The sequence below is a fragment of the Microcaecilia unicolor genome, chromosome 3, assembly GCF_901765095.1.
Source record: "Microcaecilia unicolor chromosome 3, aMicUni1.1, whole genome shotgun sequence".
Classification (NCBI taxonomy): Eukaryota; Metazoa; Chordata; class Amphibia; order Gymnophiona; family Siphonopidae; genus Microcaecilia; species Microcaecilia unicolor.
In genome coordinates, this window is record NC_044033.1 from 143,675,840 (window position 1) to 143,700,774 (window position 24,935).

General features: G+C 42.4%; 2 protein-coding genes across 2 annotated transcripts in view; one reads left to right on the plus strand and one right to left on the minus strand.

The window, feature by feature from the left end:
- CEP170 (centrosomal protein 170) overlaps window positions 1-11,179 on the minus strand; it is a 203,682-nt gene extending 192,503 nt beyond the window's left edge. The window contains exon 1 of the mRNA XM_030196425.1: window positions 11,007-11,179. The gene's annotated coding sequence lies outside the window, so the exon portion shown is untranslated. The remainder of the gene's footprint in view (window positions 1-11,006) is intronic.
- An 825-nt stretch (window positions 11,180-12,004) lies between these two features.
- SDCCAG8 (serologically defined colon cancer antigen 8) overlaps window positions 12,005-24,935 on the plus strand; it is a 434,015-nt gene continuing 421,084 nt past the window's right edge. Inside the window, exon 1 of the mRNA XM_030196427.1 lies at window positions 12,005-12,226. Coding sequence (XP_030052287.1) covers window positions 12,163-12,226 — 64 coding nt within the window. The 5' untranslated portion in view covers window positions 12,005-12,162. The remainder of the gene's footprint in view (window positions 12,227-24,935) is intronic.

A 24,935-nucleotide genomic window follows, 5' to 3' on the forward strand; every position in this document is an offset into this window, starting at 1 on the left:
ATTTATGAAGACAACACTACTATTTACATACCTTTCAATGACGATTAAGCAAAATTTTGAATATTGTTAAAGCAGGACTACACATGATAGAATTGTGGGAATCCACCTTCAAAGTAAACAGGGGAAAAGACAAATTCCTAATCCGTACTAATCCATTCAATCTTTGAAAAAGCATTTGTTATAGATCAATATAAGTTCCCACTAGAACACAACATGAAAATTCTAGGTATTGTAATCGATCAACACTTTCCTTTTGATCTGCAAGGATCTCTAGTGATAAAGAAAGTCTTTAAAGCTTTATGGAGGGTGAAAAGAATCATACCCCTTTGCTCAAAAGAAATTTTCAGAAACTTAGTGCAAACCAAAGTACTACCTCAATTTGATTATTGTAATGCAGTGTATGCAGGATGCAAGAACAGGGTCATAAAGAAACTACAAACTGCCCAAAACACTGCTGCAAGACTTGTAAGTAATGCCTCACGATTTAACAAGGTGTCACCACTCCTTTACTCATTACATTGGCTTCCGATCAAAGCTAGGGTTGCCTTCAGATTATGTGTCTTTGCATTCCAAATTATTGGAAGTGGTTCCCAAACCTGGTCCTGGAGGCACGCCAGCAAGTCAGGCTGTCAGAATACCCACAATGAATATTCATGAGATTTGCATGCACTGCCTCCACTGAATGCAAATTTCTCTCTGAATATTCATTGTGGATATCCTGAAAACCTGACTGGCTAGGGTGCCTCCAGGACAAGGTTTGGAAACCACTGATCTATGGTATTGCCCCCGACTATATGTTCCCTTTGATTGACCTCCCTACATGTAATTCCATCCCTGGATCCAGAGAATTCTAATTCTCCATTATCCTAATTGTAAAAATAATGTTTACAAAACAGTCCTCTCTGCTGATTTCTCTTATCAATGTACTAATTGGTGGAATCTTTTTCCAAGGGCTCTTAGATCTGTACATGATTACAGCTGCTTTCAGAAATTATTAAAAACTTTTCTTTTCAAAATGTTCCTGCAACAATATAATGGAAGTCAGGAATAACCACTTTTATGCAAAATGCTGATTCAAACTTTATCCTGTAATATATACGTACTAAACTGCCTGGATTGTAAGCCACATGGAACCTGAACTCTGTTTGGAATACAAATGCCATTATATACACACACACACACATATATATATATATATATATATATATATATATATATATATACAGTGGGGGAAATAAGTATTTGATCCCTTGCTGATTTTGTAAGTTTGCCCACTGACAAAGACATGAGCAGCCCATAATTGAAGGGTAGGTTATTGGTAACAGTGAGAGATAGCACATCACAAATTAAATCCGGAAAATCACATTGTGGAAAGTATATGAATTTATTTGCATTCTGCAGAGGGAAATAAGTATTTGATCCCCCACCAACCAGTAAGAGATCTGGCCCCTACAGACCAGGTAGATGCTCCAAATCAACTCGTTACCTGCATGACAGACAGCTGTCGGCAATGGTCACCTGTATGAAAGACACCTGTCCACAGACTCAGTGAATCAGTCAGACTCTAACCTCTACAAAATGGCCAAGAGCAAGGAGCTGTCTAAGGATGTCAGGGACAAGATCATACACCTGCACAAGGCTGGAATGGGCTACAAAACCATCAGTAAGACGCTGGGCGAGAAGGAGACAACTGTTGGTGCCATAGGAAGAAAATGGAAGAAGTACAAAATGACTGTCAATCGACAAAGATCTGGGGCTCCACGCAAAATCTCACCTCGTGGGGTATCCTTGATCATGAGGAAGGTTAGAAATCAGCCTACAACTACAAGGGGGGAACTTGTCAATGATCTCAAGGCAGCTGGGACCACTGTCACCACGAAAACCATTGGTAACACATTACGACATAACGGATTGCAATCCTGCAGTGCCCGCAAGGTCCCCCTGCTCCGGAAGGCACATGTGACGGCCCATCTGAAGTTTGCCAGTGAACACCTGGATGATGCCGAGAGTGATTGGGAGAAGGTGCTGTGGTCAGATGAGACAAAAATTGAGCTCTTTGGCATGAACTCAACTCGCCGTGTTTGGAGGAAGAGAAATGCTGCCTATGACCCAAAGAACACCTTCCCCACTGTCAAGCATGGAGGTGGAAATGTTATGTTTTGGGGGTGTTTCTCTGCTAAGGGCACAGGACTACTTCACCGCATCAATGGGAGAATGGATGGGGCCATGTACCGTACAATTCTGAGTGACAACCTCCTTCCCTCCGCCAGGGCCTTAAAAATGGGTCGTGGCTGGGTCTTCCAGCACGACAATGACCCAAAACATACAGCCAAGGCAACAAAGGAGTGGCTCAGGAAGAAGCACATTAGGGTCATGGAGTGGCCTAGCCAGTCACCAGACCTTAATCCCATTGAAAACTTATGGAGGAGCTGAAGCTGCGAGTTGCCAAGCGACAGCCCAGAACTCTTAATGATTTAGAGATGATCTGCAAAGAGGAGTGGACCAAAATTCCTCCTGACATGTGTGCAAACCTCATCATCAACTACAGAAGACGTCTGACCGCTGTGCTTGCCAACAAGGGTTTTGCCACCAAGTATTAGGTCTTGTTTGCCAGAGGGATTAAATACTTATTTCCCTCTGCAGAATGCAAATAAATTCATATACTTTCCACAATGTGATTTTCCGGATTTAATTTGTGATGTGCTATCTCTCACTGTTACCAATAACCAATTATGGGCTGCTCATGTCTTTGTCAGTGGGCAAACTTACAAAATCAGCAAGGGATCAAATACTTATTTCCCCCACTGTATATATATATATATATATATATAGTATTAATGTTTACTGAGGACGGTCATGGAGCACTCATTTTTTCCTATCGGCAGTGGAGACAGGATTGTGAATGATGGAAGCATTTACATCTTGTAAGGAAGTTGATACTTATAAGATTCTGAGACTATTATGTTTATTGTTTTTCTATGCCACCAAGATAAAATTGAAGGACTGTGCAATGATGGAAATTGAGTGCATACTATCCCAGTGAAGTTTATCCTGCACAATTTAGTTTCTGAGCATAATTTTAAAATGTATATAAAAATTAAATCACAATCTATATCTATAAGAAAAAAGTACTAAAAGAATTAGTACCCCAGTTCCTAGTTTTATGGTAAATATATTACATCTAATTCTTACATTCTAGAGCCTGCAGAAAACATTTAAACGTGCTTTTTGGATTTTAGATTGCTCTACAGTGCATGCAATCTAAAAATCTATGTCCTTGCAGGAGCTCAACAGAAGCTAAAGTATTTTCTGGCTCTGTAAAAATTATCACTTTTCAAAAATATCTGATATTATATTTTAGTTTATAAGGCAATTTTTGTTGTTTACATTAAAGAACTGAATTTCATAAGATCAAATGTGCTTTTTCCTGCTGTTCCTCCTCCCCTGATAGTACTATTAGTCTGAAGAGTTTGACCCTTCCCTTCCACCCTGCCTTCAAGCTTACTATACAGAGAACCCAGTTAGGGGGCTTTATCAGACAGAACTACTTAGCACTGGGTGGAAAGGAAAAATAGAGAATTAATTTAGATCTATTTTTGGTTATTTATGAAAAACAGAAAACTAAAATTCAGTGGATGCTTGATTAGTTATACCTTAATAGTCCTTGGAGGTTAATTCTACAAACAGCACCACCCTTCATTCTATTTCAGAGCATCGCTTATGCATACCATCAGTCTTTCCCTCACAGTTTGCATCCACAAGACAAAGCTCAATTTTCTTTTTCCCCAGCACTATAGGATGCACTTCCTTGTTCTATCTATGAAGAAAAAACTCTACAAAGGTTTAAGGCATCCTGTCTATTTTGCAGTTCCTTTTGATTTTAAATTTTGTAAACTGCTCTGCTGCCACTGTACTATGGGCAGTATAGCAAGTGCATCATAAATATAAATAAACTAGACCATCACTATTACTACTTCTGTTGCTGTCTAGATGGACATCCTGATCCACAAGACACTAACTGGATCAGTGTGAAGTTGCCTGCGGGTTGATTGCCAGAGGAAACGTGAGGAAGTGGCAAGACTGAGAAGCATCTGGAACAAGACAGACTACATTGATAAAATGCTTCTTGATGCATCTACAATTGCTGGACACAGATTACCAAGCTAGTAGAATCTACACCCGACTTAAGGATGCCATTCCAGGAAGAGAAGAAACTTGAACTTGTAACATTAATAGGTGTTTTAAGTTTTTCAAGGATGGGTTGACGCATTCCTCCTCTTCATCTCCATCTTTCATTGCCACTTTTACATTTTCTGCAAAAGGTGCAGATCACTAATCACTATACTTAAGAAGCAAAGGGTGATGGTGGTCAGTACCCTCTTCTGAAGGGCATGAATGGTTGACTATTAACCAGACATGCTATCCTAGGAATTGTGTTGTCTGTTGGATGTCAAAATGAGACAGAAAGACTGCTGAGACTCATCAAGCCTATTGACTACTAGCCAATGCTGCTCATCAGTGTTGGTACTGCTAGGTATCCCTCCAGACATATCTAAAGTGACTTAAAGACTGTTAAGCCAAGGCAAAGAAGCTCTCATTCTGAAGATGAATGGGATATAAAGCCTGTGTAGACAAGAGCATTTTGGCTTCATAGACCAGGGGTCAATATTCCAATGACTGATGAGCAGAGATGGCAATAAAAACGGTGTGAAACATCTTCTGGTTCACACTTGCTAGCCAACTGAGGTCTTTAAAAATTAAGATTTTCACAGAGGGTGGACATATTCCTCCCCTTCTACTGTCTTCCAATGCCACTTTTGCATTTCCTTCTTTCACTAACAAAGTCTTGTCATCCTGTTTTACCATGAGTTATTTTCTTCTGTTTGCAGTTTTGCTCTCCTGGCCACTTTCCTACTGTTTCATAGCCATGACAAACACTGCAGCCTGTCCTCTTAACGTGGTGTCATGTAGTTTTACAAACACTATCTTTTTAAAATATCATACTTTAAAAATAACCTAGAAGACACTTTTTCCTCTTACTTTTATTTACATTCCTAAGAAAAAGGTTTACTGCCCTTGAAAGATCTCTTTTTAGTGTCTCCCCACTGTCCTTCTGCATCCTCTAGATTTTCCCCATCTAGATACTCCCACTAAAATTAGTTTTTCTGAAATCTAGGATGTTTGCTTGTGAATGAACCACCACCACTTATGCTCTAATACTGAGCCACACCATTTGATGATCAATGGATCCCAGATGATCACTCACTATGACAAACACTCTCTATTTGTCAGCCTAGATCTAGTATAACTACCCTCCCCATATGGGTAACATTACCAGTTGTTGGAACAGTTATCTATACAGGGGATCCACTGACACTGCAGCAAGGCTGTCTTAACATCAGATTGAATTACCTAGCAACAGCACTTCCTCTTATGACAATTTTGTGAATGTCTTCAACTAAATCTCTTTCTTCCACCTGTTAAGTAAACACACTAGCACAAATGGTCCATTCTCGCTTTCCAGATAAAGCCTGCAGTTTTAATACCTGTGTGCCTCATATATGCTATTTTTGGACTCTGTGGAAAAAGAGTAAATAAACTATTAAATCATTTGTAAGACTTATCCCCAGAACCAGCCCGTGTAATGCATAAATTAAACAACCAGAGAAAGCATGCAGAACATGGCTCATGAAATTATTTCTAACCCACTAATGTGAATCTCTATGGCCTGGAATTTCTCTGCATGTTAATACAAACATATGTGTTTATGTACTTGTTTATATCTGTTGGTTCTCTGAGTACCTGGGATTGGGAGAGGATACGAGAGTGGAGGACTGTCTGAAAGGTGCAACTCCATAATTGTTATGTTACTGTGAATGAGTGTTTATCTGCTGCTGTTGGAAGAGAAATGAAACCACCCTCCAAATGGGAAAAGCAGTTCCATCTCCTGCCATATTTCTATAGCATTGAAAAGTGTCCCAAGTCAACCCCCTCCCCCTCCTATGACTACCGCTGCCTTGTAGTGCTCCGCCCCCAAAGCCTTTCCATTGACCAGATCTTACTCACCACCAGAAACTGCATGTGATCCAAAGTTCCCTCTATGCAGAGACAAAGTGTGCAGCAAGATCTATAACTGAAATGCCACATGGAGATGGGCTCTCCAATGCCATGCCTCAGACTCCTGTGCCAGTACTGGTGGCTCCTATCTGCCCAGCAGAAGCAATCTCTCAAGTTGCATAAGGATGGCAGTCTGTCCATGCTGCCATGCCAATTATTTTGCATCTGCATAGCAAGACTGGCCAACCATGGAGCCATATGGCAAGTGTAGAGATGGAAAGGAAATCCCGCTCAGAAATGTAACTGAGCTGCACATGCAGAGATGGCACAATGTGGCAGAGCCAGAGAGGAACACGTGACACTCTCAGAAGATAGCTGTGGTTCAGACTTTAGAAGAGAACCAAGACTCGAGATAACCCTAAGTCTGCAATCAAAGAATTAGCCGAGCTCCGTGTTCTGGAGCCACAGCAGATGCTATATTCTATAAGTGCAGGGACCATGCACCAGAAGGAAGTGTACCCACAAAAGGATTTTGTTGACCACTCCAAGAATGCTCCACATCCACAGAAGAGTGTGTGACCAACATGCAGAGAAGAGAAGATGTGCTACCTGAAGAGATGGAACCAAGAATCACAGACTGAGAGGGTACTGCACCCAACATCCTGAGATGAAAACAATGTCTTCTACCAGAAACAGAAAAGAACTGTATACACCAAGAAGGATCTCCACTCTACTTCAAGAAAAGGGTGCCTTGACAACCTGAGACGGAAGAGTTCCCCATCCAAAGATGGATCTAAGTTGTTCCTACTGAGATTGTTCTGATCTTATTCTTCAGACATTGCTCTGTGCTCAACATATAGGAATGAAGATGATTCCAGAGCCGCGCTGGACTTCCACAGCTGTGCTTGACACTCACTACAACTACTATTAATAATTTATACAATACTGTACACATTATACACAGGTATTTTCTCTGTCCCTAGAGGGCTCACAATTTGTTTTTGTACTTGGGGCAATAGAGGGTTGAGTGACTTGCCCAAGGTCACAAGGAGCTGTGTTGGGAATTGAACCCAGGTTGCCAGGAACAAAACCTGCTACGCTAACCATTAGGCTACTCCTCCACAGCTGGAGCTGTGCTGTATACCCAGTGATTTGAGTTGCACTGAATTATTAGAAGTGAAGACATGCTCAACATTTACGGATGGAGCTCTGCTCAGTGTCCAGAGAGGAGTTGTGCTCCACAATCAGTGACTGAGCCATGTGCAACATTCAGAGATGGAACTGTGCACAACACCCAGAGCTAAGTTCCACATCCAGAGATGCAGATTGCTCAATATGTAAAGATGGCGAGCCCTGCTCCACACCTAGAGATGGAACAGTATGCAACACCCAAAGACAGAGCAGTGCACAACATGGAGAAAAGGAGGCTAATTAAATATAGTCGGTAACACTTACTCATTGATAGGGCAGTGCAGTGAAAAGACTTGTTTGTGAGAAAAAATTCTTCATCTCGCATACCTACTATTAGGCTGTCCACAACGCCCACAGAACCACTAAAGAGCTGGATGAGGGAACAGGCACCACCAGATGTCATCTAGCTCTTTTTCAAGCTGCAGTAAAATACAAGAGCTAAAAATCTTCCAAGAGGAACCCCCTGCTCAACTGGCACTGAGGGAACTTAGGCAGGAGCTGACACAGAGTTGCTGCACACACCATCAACCATGTGCTTGGAGACAGAGAACATATTGAACATTCTACGCTGCACGATATCCTTAAGGGGTGAATCACAAGGACTACTTTTCTCTGTCTCCATCCACTGGTAGATAATCATAACCCATTAATCTGGACTTTCTGGTACGACAAGGAAATGTGTATTATGAAACATATCTAATAGACAAATGAGCCTCCTCCTATAACATTCTGAGATTAGAGGTTTAGAATTAAATGGAGTTCAATGATGTTAAAGCACAGGATTTCAGGTCTTTTTAACTGCAGAACACCACCTTCAACACATATCAATCTAATAACTTTTCAAACACTTAAGCACTAGTTGTTACAATCTAAAGGCTCAGCCAAGAAAAATAACTGTAGCAAAATTCAAGTGACTCCTTTCCAGGGCACATCAACTGTTTGCCTTGGAAAGTGCTATCAGTACTTTGCTTTTAAAAATGTATTCATCTGTTTCAAAGTAACACCCAAAACGCCATAGTGAACCGTTCTTCAAAAACGGGAAAATGAAGTTAGGCATGCCTCTGTGTGTTCTATTCCACAAAATATGCACCTACGATTGATTTTTCCTGTTTCTAATAAATTAGCAGGGTATCTGTCCTGAGATAATCTTATATACAGTATGCTGCACTAAATGGATGTCACATTTAGTACACATTGTTATATGACATACCTTCCCTGGTGTCTACTACTGGCAAACAGTTGACAGATTCTCACCTTGGCTGTAAAGTACATGGATTTGTACACTGCAGTACTAACAAATGACACGTAAATACATAAATATTTCTACTTTACTAAATGTATTGCTAATTAAAAAGTAACTGATGGGCTATATCTTGGGCAAGTCACATCAAATCATACTAGAAAGTGGCTGGTGCTGCGATAACCGCGTGGGTTTGCTGTGCGCTCTGGCAACTTTCTAGCATAGCTGAAAAATAGGTGAGGTCATTTTTTTTTCATGGCCATACACTAGTTTTCCCATTAGTGTGTAGCCATTACAGCTGGGAGCCCTTACCACCACCTATTTAGGAGGCAGTAAGGGCTCCCACACTACACCTGCAGTAACAGGTAGCGCACGGTAATGTGACCGCGCTACCCGATAAGCACAGGCATGCCTACATGCTGCCCCCAGACATACATCCCACAGCTAAAAATAATTTTTTTTAACCTCAACAGCAGCACACGCTGCTGGACGAACTACCACGGGACACCTTAGTGTATCTCACAGTAGGCCTGTGTTAGTCCTACTGTGCCTTAGTAAAAGGTTCCCTTAATCCTCCATTGTGTCGGGTACAATATTAAATTGTAAGCCTTATAGGGACAGGGAAAGTAGTACCTGGATGAAAATCACCTTGAGCCATTACTGAAAAAGCATGCGTAAAATCCAAAATACACATGGAGAAACAGAAAATTTATTCACTGGAAAAAATTGAATAGTAGTCAATAAGGGATACTATGCTTCAAGCCATTTTCTATCACACACTTTTAGCCAAGCATGTCTAAAATATTCATAAATTATTTTGTGACAATCATTCACTTCACCCTATTGTGCTGCCTCCAAAACAGATGTGAAAACCCACTCCTAAGGCTGTGTGCTCCACAACTTGAAACTGACTACTTTGCAAAACCAGTCAAAACATGAGTTGTTTTGTTGCCTGAAACACAAACAGTTTACATATATATCAGCTGTTAACCCAGCACAAGAAAAACTTTCCTTCCTAACTAATACAAAGATCTGCTTGGCCCTTTGCTATACCCTCAGGTATGGAGAAGAGAAAACACAGTACAGTGATAATTTGTATGCTATACTAAAAAACATTTTCTTTAATTCAGCCAGGAGTATTTAATAGTGTTACATATTTTGAGGCAAGAACCACGTTGTGCATAATTATTAAGACTATAATTACTAGATGCAAAGGCTACTTTTCTTTGGACAGAAATATTTGGCCTACCGCAGGCCAGTTAAAACCAAGTCCAGTAGCCATCACAGAGTTATTTTTATACTCGTAATTATGAAATGATAGAGAAAAATACCTACATAGAAAGTACAATGGATGGCATACTCTGGCCATCCACTACATATTTTATTGCTGATTGTAATTCAGGCCAGGCAGAAAAAGGAGACTTCAATATAATGAATACAAAAATGCACGCAAACCCATTTCTGACCAGACTTCCTCCACCCTAAAGAAACAGCAGCGTTCGGCTCCAGCAAAGAATGAGATCACATGTCTCTTCCTCGGCTGTCAATCGCCCGGCCTCACATCCATTTAAGTTTCACTACAAACGATACTTGTTTTCTTTGTGCATTCCTCAATGTTAATTTCTCTTTTAACAGTAGCAATCCCCTTTTGCTTCTAAAATTCCACATCTATTTGAGATACCCATGCTATCCGCTGGCAATATTTTCTCTAGTAATGAAATAAGCCAAATTGAGTGAAAAAAATGTAAAGGAAATGTCATGAGCTGTTAAAAAAATGTATGTAATAAAATTACAAATCAGTGTTTATCCTGCGGAAAGGAAATCGTAGGCTGCACGATAATGATTGCTTTTAATCATTTACTCTGATTCACATATGCATTTCCCCCAAATAAAAAGGAATATTGAGCCGTTTCTATGAATCGAAACGGACGACTGTATCATTTGAAGAAAATCTGGGCCGCGATCACCATCACCAGTATCATCACTCCTCCTTGGCTCGATTGCCTAGGCTGCTAGGCAGAAATAAAAAAAGCTGAAAAGCGAAAAACTAAAAATATAAACTACAAACCCCTCCACAAGATATAAAGCCAGGAAACCTGCGAAGTCGGGGGGGGGGGGGGGGGCGTTTCACAAAAAAAAACCCAAAACCTGATCTACCGAAATAGAATCCTCTTTCTCCTCCTAACCCCCCCCACCCCAAAACAAATCCAATTGCCAGTTCAGATGTCCAGTGCAAAACGCGAGCTACCCTCTCTCTTATCAACGAAAATCGTTCAGAGAAACAAAATACCACGACCAAATAAACGAGCAGATCTAATTTGGGAAAAAAAGGTTCCTGCTTAGCAATGCAAACGCCCATTCGCTTCCCCATCATGTCCTCTCTTACGCCACTCTGCGCTGACACAGAGGGGGCTCATGGATCGCTCCAATTTTAAAACAATCTCAACCAAACCTGCCCCGCTCGATTTTAATATTCAAAGCTTTACCACCCCAGCAACCAGAATGAAACCTCACTTACTCCGCCGGGAGTCAAAACAACATGCGTCCCCTCTCTCTCGCCGGTTACCGGAGGAAGGCTGCTATTTCCGCTGCTATGGACCGTTCCTGACTCTCTCCAGCTGCGTCGGGCGCAAGTAACGGTACGCGCGCTCGTCGTTGCCCGGCGATAACGTTAGTCCTAAGATTCGGGAGCAAGCGGCATCCCACGGGTAACGGCACGGAGTGGTGCTTAGTGCGCAGGCGCGGCTAGACAATGAAGCGTCGGTGGCGGGAGGAGCGGGCGGTGCGGTTTACACGCTGAAAAGGGGGGAGAAAAACAAGAAGCCGACAGTGAAACCTAAACAAAACATAGAAGAGCCAAGAGCACGCCTGATAAACCTATATAGTACTACGATCAAGGCAAAAGAAAGAGGGAAGCAAGGTGGCGATTTACAAAAGAATAAACGAAACAGCAAGATTAAATGTTTGCATTGAAATGATCAATGAAGTGGATTTTCAGTGCTGCTTATTCTGGAAAACGAATTGTCGACGTGTCGGGGCGGGTGGGTGGCTGCGGGCTGAGCCTGGAACTGACAGGGATCTTTTAAAAAAAGCAGCTTCTACATTGTATACAGACGGCACTCATAATACTGGGAACTCCTGCAGTGCTTTAATGAGAGTAAAAACGAGTAGCTACTTATACTTTTAGCAAGAGAGTATTAAGTTACTTTCTCCAATTTCCATACTTCACACCCACTATCAACAATTCAGAAATACACCAGCCTTAATTTAGAGTCCAGAACCCAGTGGGTGGAGCATGCAGGCTTTCAGATGGAAACGGGACCGCCCACCTTTTAAGTTTGCTGGGCAACAGGCGTTTGCCTTGATTTGCCTCATCGTTCTGGCGTCTATTGCGTGGAGCAGCATGGGATCTGTAGTGAAAATATATGCAGTTGACCATTCTGTGAACTGCAGGGTACAAGTTGCAAGAACTACAATTCCAGAAATGCTATGAAGAGAAACAAACGGTTCTCTGCATTTCCGCAATATTGAGAACTAGTATTGGATCTGGCTTTGGTTGTAGGGATTTTGCTAACATGCTACAGCGAAAAGAAAGCAGTGCTTATTTTTCATAAGTTTTTATACAAGCCCTATACAACGTTGTTATAGTAGGTGAAATTTGTAGCTCGTCTGCTATGCAGGACTCCTGGGATTCAGATGTCGAGGAGCATTTGGAAGAATATCAACGAAGTTTAAGAGGTGAGGTAATTTATGCTCGAACATCATAACTGTTCGCTACAGTTCGTTGTTTTTCCAAGAAGAAATTATGATAGGCAAGAGAAATGTGATTGAATTAAATTCTTTGTGAATTGTGTTTTATCTTGGAAGCTCCAGCATTTTAGCCCCTATCAAGATACAAAGTGAAGAGGATGAACTCTATCCCTCTCATTCAGGAGGTCTTTTACTAAAGCGTAGCTTGAGTTATCTGCAGCAGGATCCATTTTATCCCCCCCCCCCCCTTTTGTACGTCCAGATATTAACATAGTAGATGACGGCAGAAAAAGACCTGCACTGTCCATCCAGTCTGCCCAACAAGATAAACTCATATGTGCTACTTTTTGTGTATACCCTACCTTGATTTGTACCTGTCCTCTTCAGGGCACAGACCGTATAAGTCTGCCCAGCACTATCCCCACCTCCCAACCACCAGCTCTGCCCCCCAATCTCGGCTAAGCTCCTGAGGATCCATTCCAACTGAACAGGATTCCTTTATGTTTATCCCACACATGTTTGAATTCCGTTACCGTTTTCATTTCCACCACCTCCCGCGGGCATTTTTCTTGAGTCTGCCCCCCTTCAATCTCATTTCATGTCCTCTCGTTCTACCGCCTTCCCCTCTACGGAAAAGGTTCATTTGCGGATTAATACCTTTCAAATATTTGAACGTCTGTATCATATCACCCCTGTTTCTCCTTTCCTTCAGGGTATACATGTTCAGGTCAACAAGTCTCTCCTCATACATCTTGTAACGCAAATCCCATACCATTCTCGTAGCTTTTCTTTGCACCGCTTCAATTCTTTTTCCATCCTTCGCAAGGTACGGCCTCCAAAACTGAACACAATACTCCAGGTGGGGCCTCACCAACGACTTATACAGGGGCATCAACACCCCCTTTTTTCTGCTGGTTACACCTCTCTCTATACAGCCTAACAACCTTCTAGCTACGGCCACCGCCTTGTCACACTATTTCGTCGCCTTCAAATCCTCAGATACTATCACCCCAAGATCCCTCTCCCCATCCGTACCTATCAGATTCTCCCCGCCTAACACATACGTCTCCCTTGGATTTCTCCTCCCTAAATGCATCACTTTGCATTTCTTCGCATTGAATTTTAATTGCCAAACATTAGACCATTCTTCTAGCTTCCGCAGATCCGTTTTCATGTTTTCCACTCCCTCCGGGGTGTCCACTCTGTTGCAAATCTTGGTGTCATCCGCAAAAAGGCAAACTTTACCTTGTAAATACTATAGAATACTATAGTATTATATAATATAGTATAGAATATTAGCACTTACGTGCATAGGAGCCAACTTTTGGTGCAAAACCCAATGGAAATTGTCCCTTCCTGGACAAAGCCAAGAAGTTTGCTCTATATCGGGGGTGCTCAAGCACCCACAGTGCTGGCTGCTATGCGTATACAGAAATCTGTTAACATTCAAGCACATAAATGCTAGTTGGGTGCTAAGGAGTATTTAATAGCACATAACCTGTTTTCACAAGAAGCTGAAAACTTATCTATTAAAAAAAATCTGGTTTGATTGGTTGAATGTGTTGCTTTTGTTTCCCTTTTTTATGTTTATCTTTTTTTGTTACCTACCCTGAACCTCAGTTTAGTGGGAGTTAAGAGGGATACAAGAGCCATATTACTTTCATAGCGTGCAAATGCAAAAGAATATTTACATGGGTGAAACATAGATGGCTTCACAATTACTTGTGGCACTTTAGCACTACTACTAATCATTTTTATAGCGCTACTAGATGTATGCAGCGCTGTACACTTGAACATCAAGAGACAGTCCCTGCTCGACAGAGCTTACAATCTAATTAGGACAGACAAACAGGACAAACAAGAGATAAGGGAATATTAAAGTCAGGATGATAAAATAAGGGTTCTGAACAAGTGAACAAGGGTTAGGAGTTAAAAGCAGCATCAAAAGGTGGGCTTTTAGCTTAGATTTGAAGACGGTCAGAGATGGAGCTTGACGTACCGGCTCAGGAAGTCTATTCCAGGCATATGGTGTAGCAAGATAAAAGGAACGGAGTCTGGAGTTAGCGGTGGAGGAGAAGGGTGCAGATAAGAGAGATTTACCCAGTGAACGGAGTTCCCGGGGAGGAATGTAGGGAGAGATGAGAGTGGAGAGGTACTGAGGAGCTGCAGAGTGAATGCACTTATAGGTCAACAAGAGGAGTTTGAACTGTATGCAGAAACAGATAGGAAGCCAGTGAAGTGACTTGAGGAGAGGGCTAATATGAGCATAACGACCCTGGCGGAATATTAGCACGTGCATGACTGTTCTGTAACATGCGCATGTGCATTTATACTTGCTACAGACATAGTGCAAGTGGGTGCACATAAATGGTGACCTACGCTAGTATTCTGTAATGGAATCTGGGTGCCCAGATGCCATTAAGGAATGCATGTTTAGCACCCAGAATTTGGTGCCTAATTTTTAGCACTCTTTATAGAATTGCCCTCTATAGCTGAATTTAATTGCTCAGCATTTTCCAGATTACCAGCACGCAGATAGGATGGGGAGGGGAGGACTGTTTTACTCTAAGTGTTTTAAATAGAAACAGTAGATGCAATGTGGAAAAAGAAAAATTGCAGCAAGTCTGCCCAGTTATTCCTTCACAGTCAAAAGGATATATTCCACTATCAGCCACAGAACATGATAGCTGATAGTGTTTTGCTCCATATACAACCATGTTTTGTTTTGCCTTTTGGGGGGGATCATCTTTCTTTATTACCCTCCTCCTCAAAGTGACTGCTACGACTTTACCACTGGAGACAGCGGCAGCTGTTTTGGGATTGGAGCCAGCATGGGTAGGAGTGACTGCAGATCACTCCTGTCTCTGTAGGCTCCAATCTCAATATGACTGCTGCGACTTCCAGTGCAATCTCACAAGTGCTGCTGGAAGTTGTCATAGCTATTTTGACTGCTGAGATGGCATGAGCAGGAGCGATTGGGGATTGTTCCTACCCTGACTAAGCACTAAATCACTAGGGTGGTACAGTAGGCCTAGGAGGAAGGTGGGTATCGTCTTACGTTTAGAGGAATGGTGTGGGGAAATGGGAGCTACTTTGGTACAAGTGAGGGAGCCGGAAAGCCAAGGAACATAGCACAAAAAGTTTTGGTTTCAGCAGAAAATTCACTTGAATTTTTGACCAACACCAAAAACAAGGCTGAAAGCAGATTTAGGGCCAATTTTGGTACCAAAACTGAAATTCAGTCGGCCTCTATTCTCCAGGTGTTCAGTATTTGTCTCCTTCCCATCCTCTTCAAGGTGTCTAACATTGTTCTGCCTCCCTACCTACTCCTCACCCCCAAGATGTCTAGCATTGCTGTTTTCTCTTTGTTTTAGTGCAGCTACCGCTCATACCACCTTACATTAGTGGGAGCCAAGCCTGCATGGAAGAGAAAAGCAATACATAGTAACATAGTAGATGACAGCAGAAAAAGACTTGCACGGTTCATCCAGTCTGCCCAACAAGATAAACTCATATGTGCTACTTTTTGTGTATACCCTACCTTGATTTGTACCTGTCCTCTTCAGGGCACAGACCGTATAAGTCTGCCCAGCACTATCCCCGCCTCCCACCACCGGCTCTGGCACAGACCGTGTAAGTCTGCCCAGCACTATCCCCGCCTCCCACCACCGGCTCTGGCACAGACCGTGTAAGTCTGCCCAGCACTATCCCCGCCTCCCACCACCGGCTCTGGCACAGACCGTATAAGTCTGCCCATCACTATCCCCGCTTCCCACCACTGGCTCTGGCACAGACCGTATAAGTCTGCCCATCACTATCCCCGCTTCCCACCACCGGCTCTGGCACAGAATGTATAAGTCTGCCCAGCACTATCCCCGCCTCCCACCACCGGCTCTGGCACAGACCGTGTAAGTCTGCCCAGCACTATCCCCGCCTCCCACCACCGGCTCTGGCACAGACCGTGTAAGTCTGCCCAGCACTATCCCCGCCTCCCACCACTGGCTCTGGCACAGACCGTATAAGTCTGCCCATCACTATCCCCGCTTCCCACCACTGGCTCTGGCACAGACCGTATAAGTCTGCCCATCACTATCCCCGCTTCCCACCACCGGCTCTGGCACAGAATGTATAAGTCTGCCCAGCACTATCCCCACCTCCCAACCACCGGCTCTGCCACCCAATCCACCCAAAGCAATGGAAGGTCTTTGAGCATTTCATTGTTATCAAGGCCTTCTGATGTCCTGTTGGAGGGGGTGGCATGCAGTAGGTCTTCAGCATGCATTGATTTTCAAATGCTCGCAGTTGACAGCAGCTTTAAAGGGATGCTCTTCTGCCATCATTGCCAGCTGTGGTTCAGGTTCAAGTTAGATTTATTTGATATTGACCGCTAAGGAGGGACTCATCATAGCGGTGCACAATATAAACAAGAAGAGTCTTATCAGAAAAGAACTACAATAGGGTCTAGTATCTCATAAAGTAAAAAGCAAAAACAAACAAATAGGTCAATCCACAACTGAGTAGCTAGGGAGCAATGGATCTGGGGAGGGGGAGGGATGGATCTGAATCTTTGCTGGAAGAGAAGTGTTTTAAGAGCAGCCACTCCCAGAAGTCTGCTACCCTAGGCTCATTTTCAAAGAGCCTAGGGTAGCAGACCTTAAAAGAACATATTACTTTCAAAATCTGCACCCTGGTCCACAAGATTATCTTTGGTGAAGCCCCGAGTTATATGGCTGATCTCATAGACCTACCAACCAGAAACACAATTAGAACATCACGAACATACCTAAATCTTCACCACCCTAGCTGCAAGGGACTCAAGTACAAATCAATTTACGGATCCAACTTCTCCTATATAAGCACGCAACTATGGAACACATTACCGAAAACCATAAAGACAACGCAGGATCACCTCAACTTCCGGAAATCACTAAAGACCAATCTGTTCGAAAAGGCATACCCTACTGATCCAACTTAAGTGTCTGATCCAACGAAACCAAAACTTGCAATGAACAATATATTACTCTTCTTCTCTTGATTCTCAAATGTGACTGTAACAACATCACTCTGTATTTGTTTCATCACCGGAGGTAGCTAACACTTCACGGTACTATGTAAGCCACATTGAGCCTGCAAATAGGTGGGAAAATGTGGGGTACAAATGCAACAAATAAAATAAATAAAGCACTTAAACTTACAAAGTTCCTCATTTTCGAAAGAGATGGACGTACAAAAAGTGACATAAATCGGCATTTGTACGTCCATCTCACAAAAACGTCCAAATCGGTATAATCAAAACCGCATTTTGGACGTCTTTTTCAGAGGTCAATCGGAAGGACTTCCAAATCTCAAGGGGGCATATTGGGGGCATGTTCAAGGCGGAACTTGGGCGTTCCTAAGACTTGGACGTCTTTGAGCCATAATGGAACAAAGCAAAAACGTCCAGCATTATAACTTGGACGTTTTGAGCTAGACCTGTTTTTCTTACGAATAAGGCACAAAAAGGTGCCCCAAATGACTAGATGACCACTGGAGGGAATCAGGGATGACCTCCCCTTACTCCCTCAGTGGTCACTAACCCCCTCACACCCCCAAAAAGTGTGTTGAAGAACATTACTTGCCAGCCTCAGATGTCATACTCAGGTCCATGACAGCAGCATGCAGGTCCCTGGAGTAGTTTAGTGCACTTCAGACAGGTGGACCCAGGCCCATCCCCCCACTACCTGTTACACTTGTGCAGGAAACTGTGAGCCCTTCAAAACCCACCAGAAACCCACTGTACCCACATATAGGTGTCCCTTCACCCGTAAGGGCTATGGTAGTGGTTTACAGTTGGGGGTAGTGGGTTTTTGGGGGCTCAGCACACAAGGTAAGGGAGCTGTGTACCTGGGAGGATTTTATGATGTCCACTGCAGTGCCCCCTAGGGTGCCCGATTGCTGTCCTGGCATGTCAGGGGGACCAGTCTATTAAAAATGCTTGCTCCTCCCATGTCCCAGTGGCTTGCCCTTGGACGTTGTAGACTTGGACGTCTTTGGTTTCAAAAATGGCCGAAAATCAAAGATGTCCAAATTGCAAAACGTCCATGGTATTTTGGAACACAAAAGATGGACGTCCATCTTTTTCGAAAATGACTTTCTTCCCGGTTCAGAATTTTGACGTCTTTGTAAAACGTCCAAATTCTGATTTAGACGTTTCTTTCAAAAATGCAGCTCTATATAACTTTGTAAGTGCTTTGAACATACGCCTCCTAATCTACCTACTGATAGGGACAACCATGATGATTGGTTCCACAATACCAGGGGATCCTCTGCCCTACGAATAAAACTAAATGACTCGGAAATCAAATGTTTGTTATATCATTTTGGGGCTCATTTTCAAAACAGAAAACATTTAAAAATGGCATAACTGGCAGATATATGTATTTCTCACAGAAAAACATGTAAGCATGTAATGAAACCAACAAAAAAATAAAAACGCACCCAAGTCCATCACCCACCGAAAAAAAAGACAGTACCAGTTTCGAGGGCATGATATGGGCAGTGTTAGGTGATTGCCAGTAATGGATAGTAGAATGACTTCAAAACATCCGAATTAGAATTGCTTTAAAAGCACTTAGGGTAAGGCTTTAGACCCATTTTTTATTTTACTGAGTTGGAGAGTGGAGAGGTGGAAGTGGTCGTTTGTGAGAAATAGTGGAGAATTGCTCAGGCCCCGATGCTCAAAATTCCAGTGTTCTGAATAGCGCTGTAAAAATACCACTAGAACAGCGAAGAAGAATAACGCCCTAATGGTCAACACTAATGAGGTGCAAATAAAGGCACACTCTTAGTGTTGAGCATTAGGGAGTTTGGTGTGAGGATTGTGCCTGGCGCATGCGCAGAAGAGTTTTGCGTTAAACTCTGCTCCTGTGTACATGAACCTGGTAAAATCTGAACGTGAAGCACTCATTAGCTTCTGTTTTCTGTGGCCTAAATATGTGTTTTTAATTTTTTTTTTTTTTTTTTTAGCTTGGACACTTTTTTTAGACACCCATATGTACTTTCGCTTGGGTCTGCTGTTTCTCATGACCAGTGCTTAAGGTCTTGCATGGGCTTCCTTCTGCTTCCAAAAACTATCAGAGCCAGCAGGTTTTGTACAGAGAAGCATGAGAATCATGGGAAATCCTTTCTTCCAACACTCTAATGCCAGCTCCTACCTGACATTATTTTTTGCAGCGGTAAGTCAGTTTTTTTAGGGCGCTCTTTTCTGAGCGTTGGGGAGGAATACAAAGTGACCTGATCTACATGAGCTGCACTACATTTGCATTCTATCTGTGCTAATGCTTGCTGCGCTCCTTGTTTCCTGCGCTAGACCCCTCTGAACACTCTGAGCAGGTAAATGCGGTCTTTGCGGCGCCAACAGCCTGTAGCACCCGCGTTTAGTTTTGAGCATCGGGTCATGAGTGCTTTGTTACCTTTGTGTGTTTGACCCAGTCTGACCATTTTGACCCTCACGTTTCCTGCCTTGCCTCCTTTGTGTCTCACCTCCTCGGCTCTTTGCCCACACCTGCTAGGCCCCGAGCAACACCCATCCATTGCTCTGTACCTCGCCTCTTCCCCCACCAAGCACTCACTGTCTTCAAACCCTCACACCTCCCATTAGACCCCCCCCCCCCACCTTCTTGTCTTCTGTCCATCATTGTTCCTCTCTTTGTCTATTCCAAGTTTGTCACTGTGCTCTGTGTTGCAGCTGTATGTGTCAAGACTGTTTTGGCTGTGGTGGGAGAGTGAGTGTTTTGGGCAGCTGGTGTGTCTCTCATGGCTGTATGCTGGTGTGGTTGCTAGTGCTGGGTTTAATGAGGTGCAGTAGGTGGTGTGCAGAGTGGTGTTCCTAGGGTCAGTGGATTGCACCTGTGGTAGTAGGACATCTGCATATCAATCATGGGTCAGCTGAATACTTTGATGGCTTACGTCTTGCTGAAGATGGATGAGACTTTGGAGGGTAGGCCCCGGAGGAGATATCCCTATCAGAGAGTCTTCATGCCCCGGACCCACTTCCTGGACTTCATTGACCAGGGATGCCTTAGTAGGTTCTGCTTTGACAGGGCTCCCATACAGCACCTCTTTGACCAGCTACAACCCCGGCTGCAGCCCAGGACATGGCACCTGAAGGTCACTGCCTCCCTCGCCTTTTGTAGAGCACTTGACATTCAGGGGAAGCTGCTCTGATTGTAGATACTGAGGGCTATTTGGACACTTCTCTCCCTGTCACCCCTCCCCCCACCTGATTCTGCAGTCTCCCTTTCCTAGGGCTTGGCTAGTAGTGTTTAAACCACAGCACCTATCAGCCTTGCATATAGGGGAAACAAACACATTTTTTACAGCGTGGAGTGCAAATAGCTGTAAACATTATATTTGTAACAATAAAACACTCTAAACTATCTACAGTGGCGATGGTCCGTTGGCCTCATTGAGGCTGCCACTACTCCTCACGGAGCATCCTTAGCTCTGCCTCAATCTGGCCCAGTATTTCTCACTGGATCAACAGCTGCTGCTGCAAATCTGTGTGCATGGCTGAGACTTACTCTACTAGAACCAGGATCACTGCTACCTAATTAAAGAATGATAATAATACATTCCATTGTTGTTGCCATTCGCTGTGATAATATTTTTTTTATATATTTTTTGAGTACCCTCAGATTCACCCACTATCTTTGGCACTCAGATGTACTGCTGCCTAGTGGTATAGCACTTCTTTCATTGGGTTACTCATTTTATTTATAATTATAGAACCACGTAAGTGCTATCAAGCTGCTATCTTTCACAATACTTTCTTAGTGATACTCTGTTTGAACCAGCACCAATTTCACAAAACTTTCTTTGTGTTAAACTGTTTAAACCAGCACCAGTTCAATTCATTCACTGCTACTTAAAAATGGCAAAATATTTCAATCAAACGGCATTTATCTTCATTCGTGCTGCCTCGCTGAATCAAAGGGCAGGATTATGTGAAAACATTCAACCGCCTTCCCCTGGACACGCCCGACTCCGCGGTTTTCAGATTTCTTTCTTCAGGGACTAGGGTTAAGACCATCCTGTGCACCATCTTAACCAACCTTAAACCATAGAAACAAACGGAAGTGCATTTCCATGTGCACTATGCTAAATGCAAGAAATATTAGAAAAACACATTTTCCAAAGCTAAGAGAGCAACTCAAAGGTTTCCCACAGACGAATGAGCAGGAGAAACTCTATATTATGCTTGAGGAAAATAGGAGAAAACAGTAGATGTAGAAAAGAAATCTAACTTGACAGGGATGATAGGGACCAGCAGCAGAACCCAGGGATTGTCCTTGTTATTTTTCTATATCCCTTTAATTTATTAACATTACTGTTTTGTAAAATTTTTTCCACTTTTTACTTTGTTATAACGTACATGTTCTGCTCCCACAGCATGTGTGAATTGCATTGTTGTTTTTAAAATATTTGCATTTTAATCAATTTACATCTCAAAACTGAGAAGGGAAATAAATACAATATACCCAATTCATAGGGGCCCTTTTACTAAAACATAGCATGTGCTAATTCTGTTAATGTGTGCTAAATGCTAAGAAGCCCATAGGTATAAAATGGGCTTTTTGCATTTAGAACCTGCTAATGGAAATAGTGCACATTAAGCTTTAGTAAAAGGGCCCCATAGCGAGTATAGTTAATAACTTGAAATAATTCATTATGTCCACATTATGAGGTGAAAGAAAACCAAAAGAAGTCTTAGAAGGTCCAAATCCCCAATTAGCTACTTGTACCATAAACCTCTAACCATTCTCTCGAGATTTATCTACAAGAAATTTTTCCAACTAAATAGGATATACAAACATGTATGTTAGCGTGGTGCTGCAGCACACATTTACAGGGGAACTGTAAAAAAAAAAAAAAAGTAACTCTATACCTAAAATCCTAAATTTAAACTGAAGAAATTTCTTTATGCACAAATGGGTGGTATGAGATATTCTGTGGGAACACTAAAATATCTGTCCACAAACAAAACATGTTTTCTCATTAAATATGCTTTTAGTTGAAACACTTTGTTTTTTAAATTAAGATAAACCACTTCTCTTTAATTTTAAAACTGTTCAAGCTCATCCTGAATACAGTTAGTGGTTATAGGCCTTAATAAAAGGGGTTGTCTACTTTTCTGGCTGGAGAAAATGCTTACTACATAGGACTCATTTAGCTTACTACCTATTTTCTCTATGAAATACACTTATCCTTGGTGAAAAGCAGCATGGAATCTATCTGCTTTTTCAGAACCCTGCTAGATACTTGTGACCTGGATTGGTCACTGCTAGAACCAGGATGCTGGACTTGATGGTCCTTTGGTGTGACCTAGCATGGCAATGTTTATGTTCCTATATTTTAAAAAATGCACAATAAGACAACTTGCTACAATTTTTTTCAGCTTGTCTTTATTAAAAAACCCCCCACTTAATTTGATTAATGCAGTTTGCAAAATTACAGAGTAAAAAGGGTCATATATACTAACAGTAAATACATGTGACTTTTACACAGGTAGCCAGAGCTACCAAAGGGTTTTTCCTATTTTGTGTCTATGAGAAAAGTGCTTAATGCATCTGACTATAAATGATGGTGTCTCAAATGGTAATGTTTTCTTCTGTCATGTGTTCCTAGCCAAACCCTGTAAGAGTTAAAGAACTATTAATGAAAAGTGTTGTCCTTTCTAAAGTTTGGTCAACTTCAAGAGGACTTAAGGGAAAGATACCTCATTTGTCCTTGAAATCCTTTTTGTGTGATTTTGGAAAACATAATTTATAGCAGGGTGTCTTAATTGAGACTTAGAATATTAATATGGCAAAGAAGGATGGATTCCAAACAATCAGCAGTTGGTTTCAGTCCACCTAGGACTAGTTTTTGGCACAGGTCTTGTTTTTTTTTAATCCTGCAAAAGTGTCGGGGAAGGAGGTGCTGTTTTCAACTTAAATCCAAAATATAGAAAATTCATCATGTCACTCTGCTCAATATAGCTAATTTTTACTGGGTGTATCGTACGTCCAAATGAGTAATTCTTCTGAAAAGTACACACACTGGCTGGATACATCGTAAAACATTCAGATAGTCCATTTTGTTTTTTTCTGGATGTGTTAGTGTGTGTCCATTTCCGTGTATTATGCATGTATTATATAAGGAAATGGTTCTTCTTATCAGCAAGGGCTTTATGATGTAAAATAGTAAGTGATTAGGGAAAAGATCAACTTGGCCCATCCAATCTGGTGAATAATAGTAATATGGGTAGATGTGCATACAGATTCACATATGGAACAGATAGGCACCCTCTCCTTGCCCTGCCTTTGGAAGAGTCCTTGCCCTGCCTTTGGAAGTTATACTTTTGGCGTTCCATACATGTTATCCTTAAAAACATCTTTGTTGTTTTGGGCTATAACTGAGTTGTAAATTGTAACCCAATGCAGTATGAAAGCATTGGGTGTAACCTGTGCAGAGTTTTGATTATGTAGTTCAATTAAATTGGACAGTTTAAAAGCCTGAACGGCCAAGTATTAGTATTTAGCAAGCAGGAGGATGGGAATCTTGGCAGGATCAGTGGAAGCATATGATTCTTCATGTTTTTGTGTTTTAGTCCATCTGCTTTGTAACTGCTGGAAAGATGCCCTTTTCTCCTGCTTTTAACTTTTTCATTCCCCTGGTCTGCAACCTTCACTTGAAGAATTCCCTTTCCTCCTTGCTGATAACTTAAATTCCCCAATATAGTTTTTAAGAGTGTTTCTCATAACAAGGTGCCTAGGCAGCTATATCAAATAGGCACATATATTGCAGTTATGTATCTATACAATAGCCTTTCTGGAAGCGACCGTATGAAGTTGGGAGTAAAGTTGTTGTCTCTTTTCATCTGCTGTTGCTGCTGAGGAGATTAGATCTTTCTCGGAGGACATCGATTCTCACATGTAAGTGATGTCACCCAACTGATTTCCGGTGTGAATGCTGCCCAGTGTAATAACTTTTAGCAGCGTCCCACCACTCATGCGCAGCTGCCTTCCTGCTCATGCGAGCGCGGGGACCCATCAGTCTCTATTTTTGTGTGAAGCAGGGAGGTCACATTGGCGATCTCTCTTCAGCGCATCAGGGAGATTTTGATCTTTAGTGCCTTCCCATGCGTGTTCTTTCTCCTTTTTCCCTCATTGTTTTTCTGGTCTTACCCTTTTAGTTTTTCCATATCACAGGGTTTTAAGTTTCTTTTCTTTTTTAGCTCATGAGGCCCTCTTAGGCCTGATCATCTGCCAGGTTACATTGCGCAGGTGAGCTTCTTCACCTTCACCATTGAGCTGTTTCATTTTGCATCGGCAGTTTTCCCCTTTTTGTCCAAAATAGTTCTCAGTGGCTTAAGCCCAGTGCAACAAGGACTGATCCCCTTAATTGGTACCTGCCTGATATGCCTGGGCCCAGACCACGAGGTATCTGTGTTTTTTGTGTGTGCAGAAAAGAACCCAGAAAGCTAGAGAAGCCCAGCTTGAGAAACCTTTTATCACTAAGTCTGGTCCATCGACAGTGCATAGGAGGCATCAATCCCAATGGCTGCTAGAGCCGCGTTGTATGCTAGGAGTGCACATGCATAGAGGAGGTCTCCACTTGCCTTGACATCGGGCACTGAAGCAGGGCCCTGTGACTTGTCAACATCGGATCCAACACT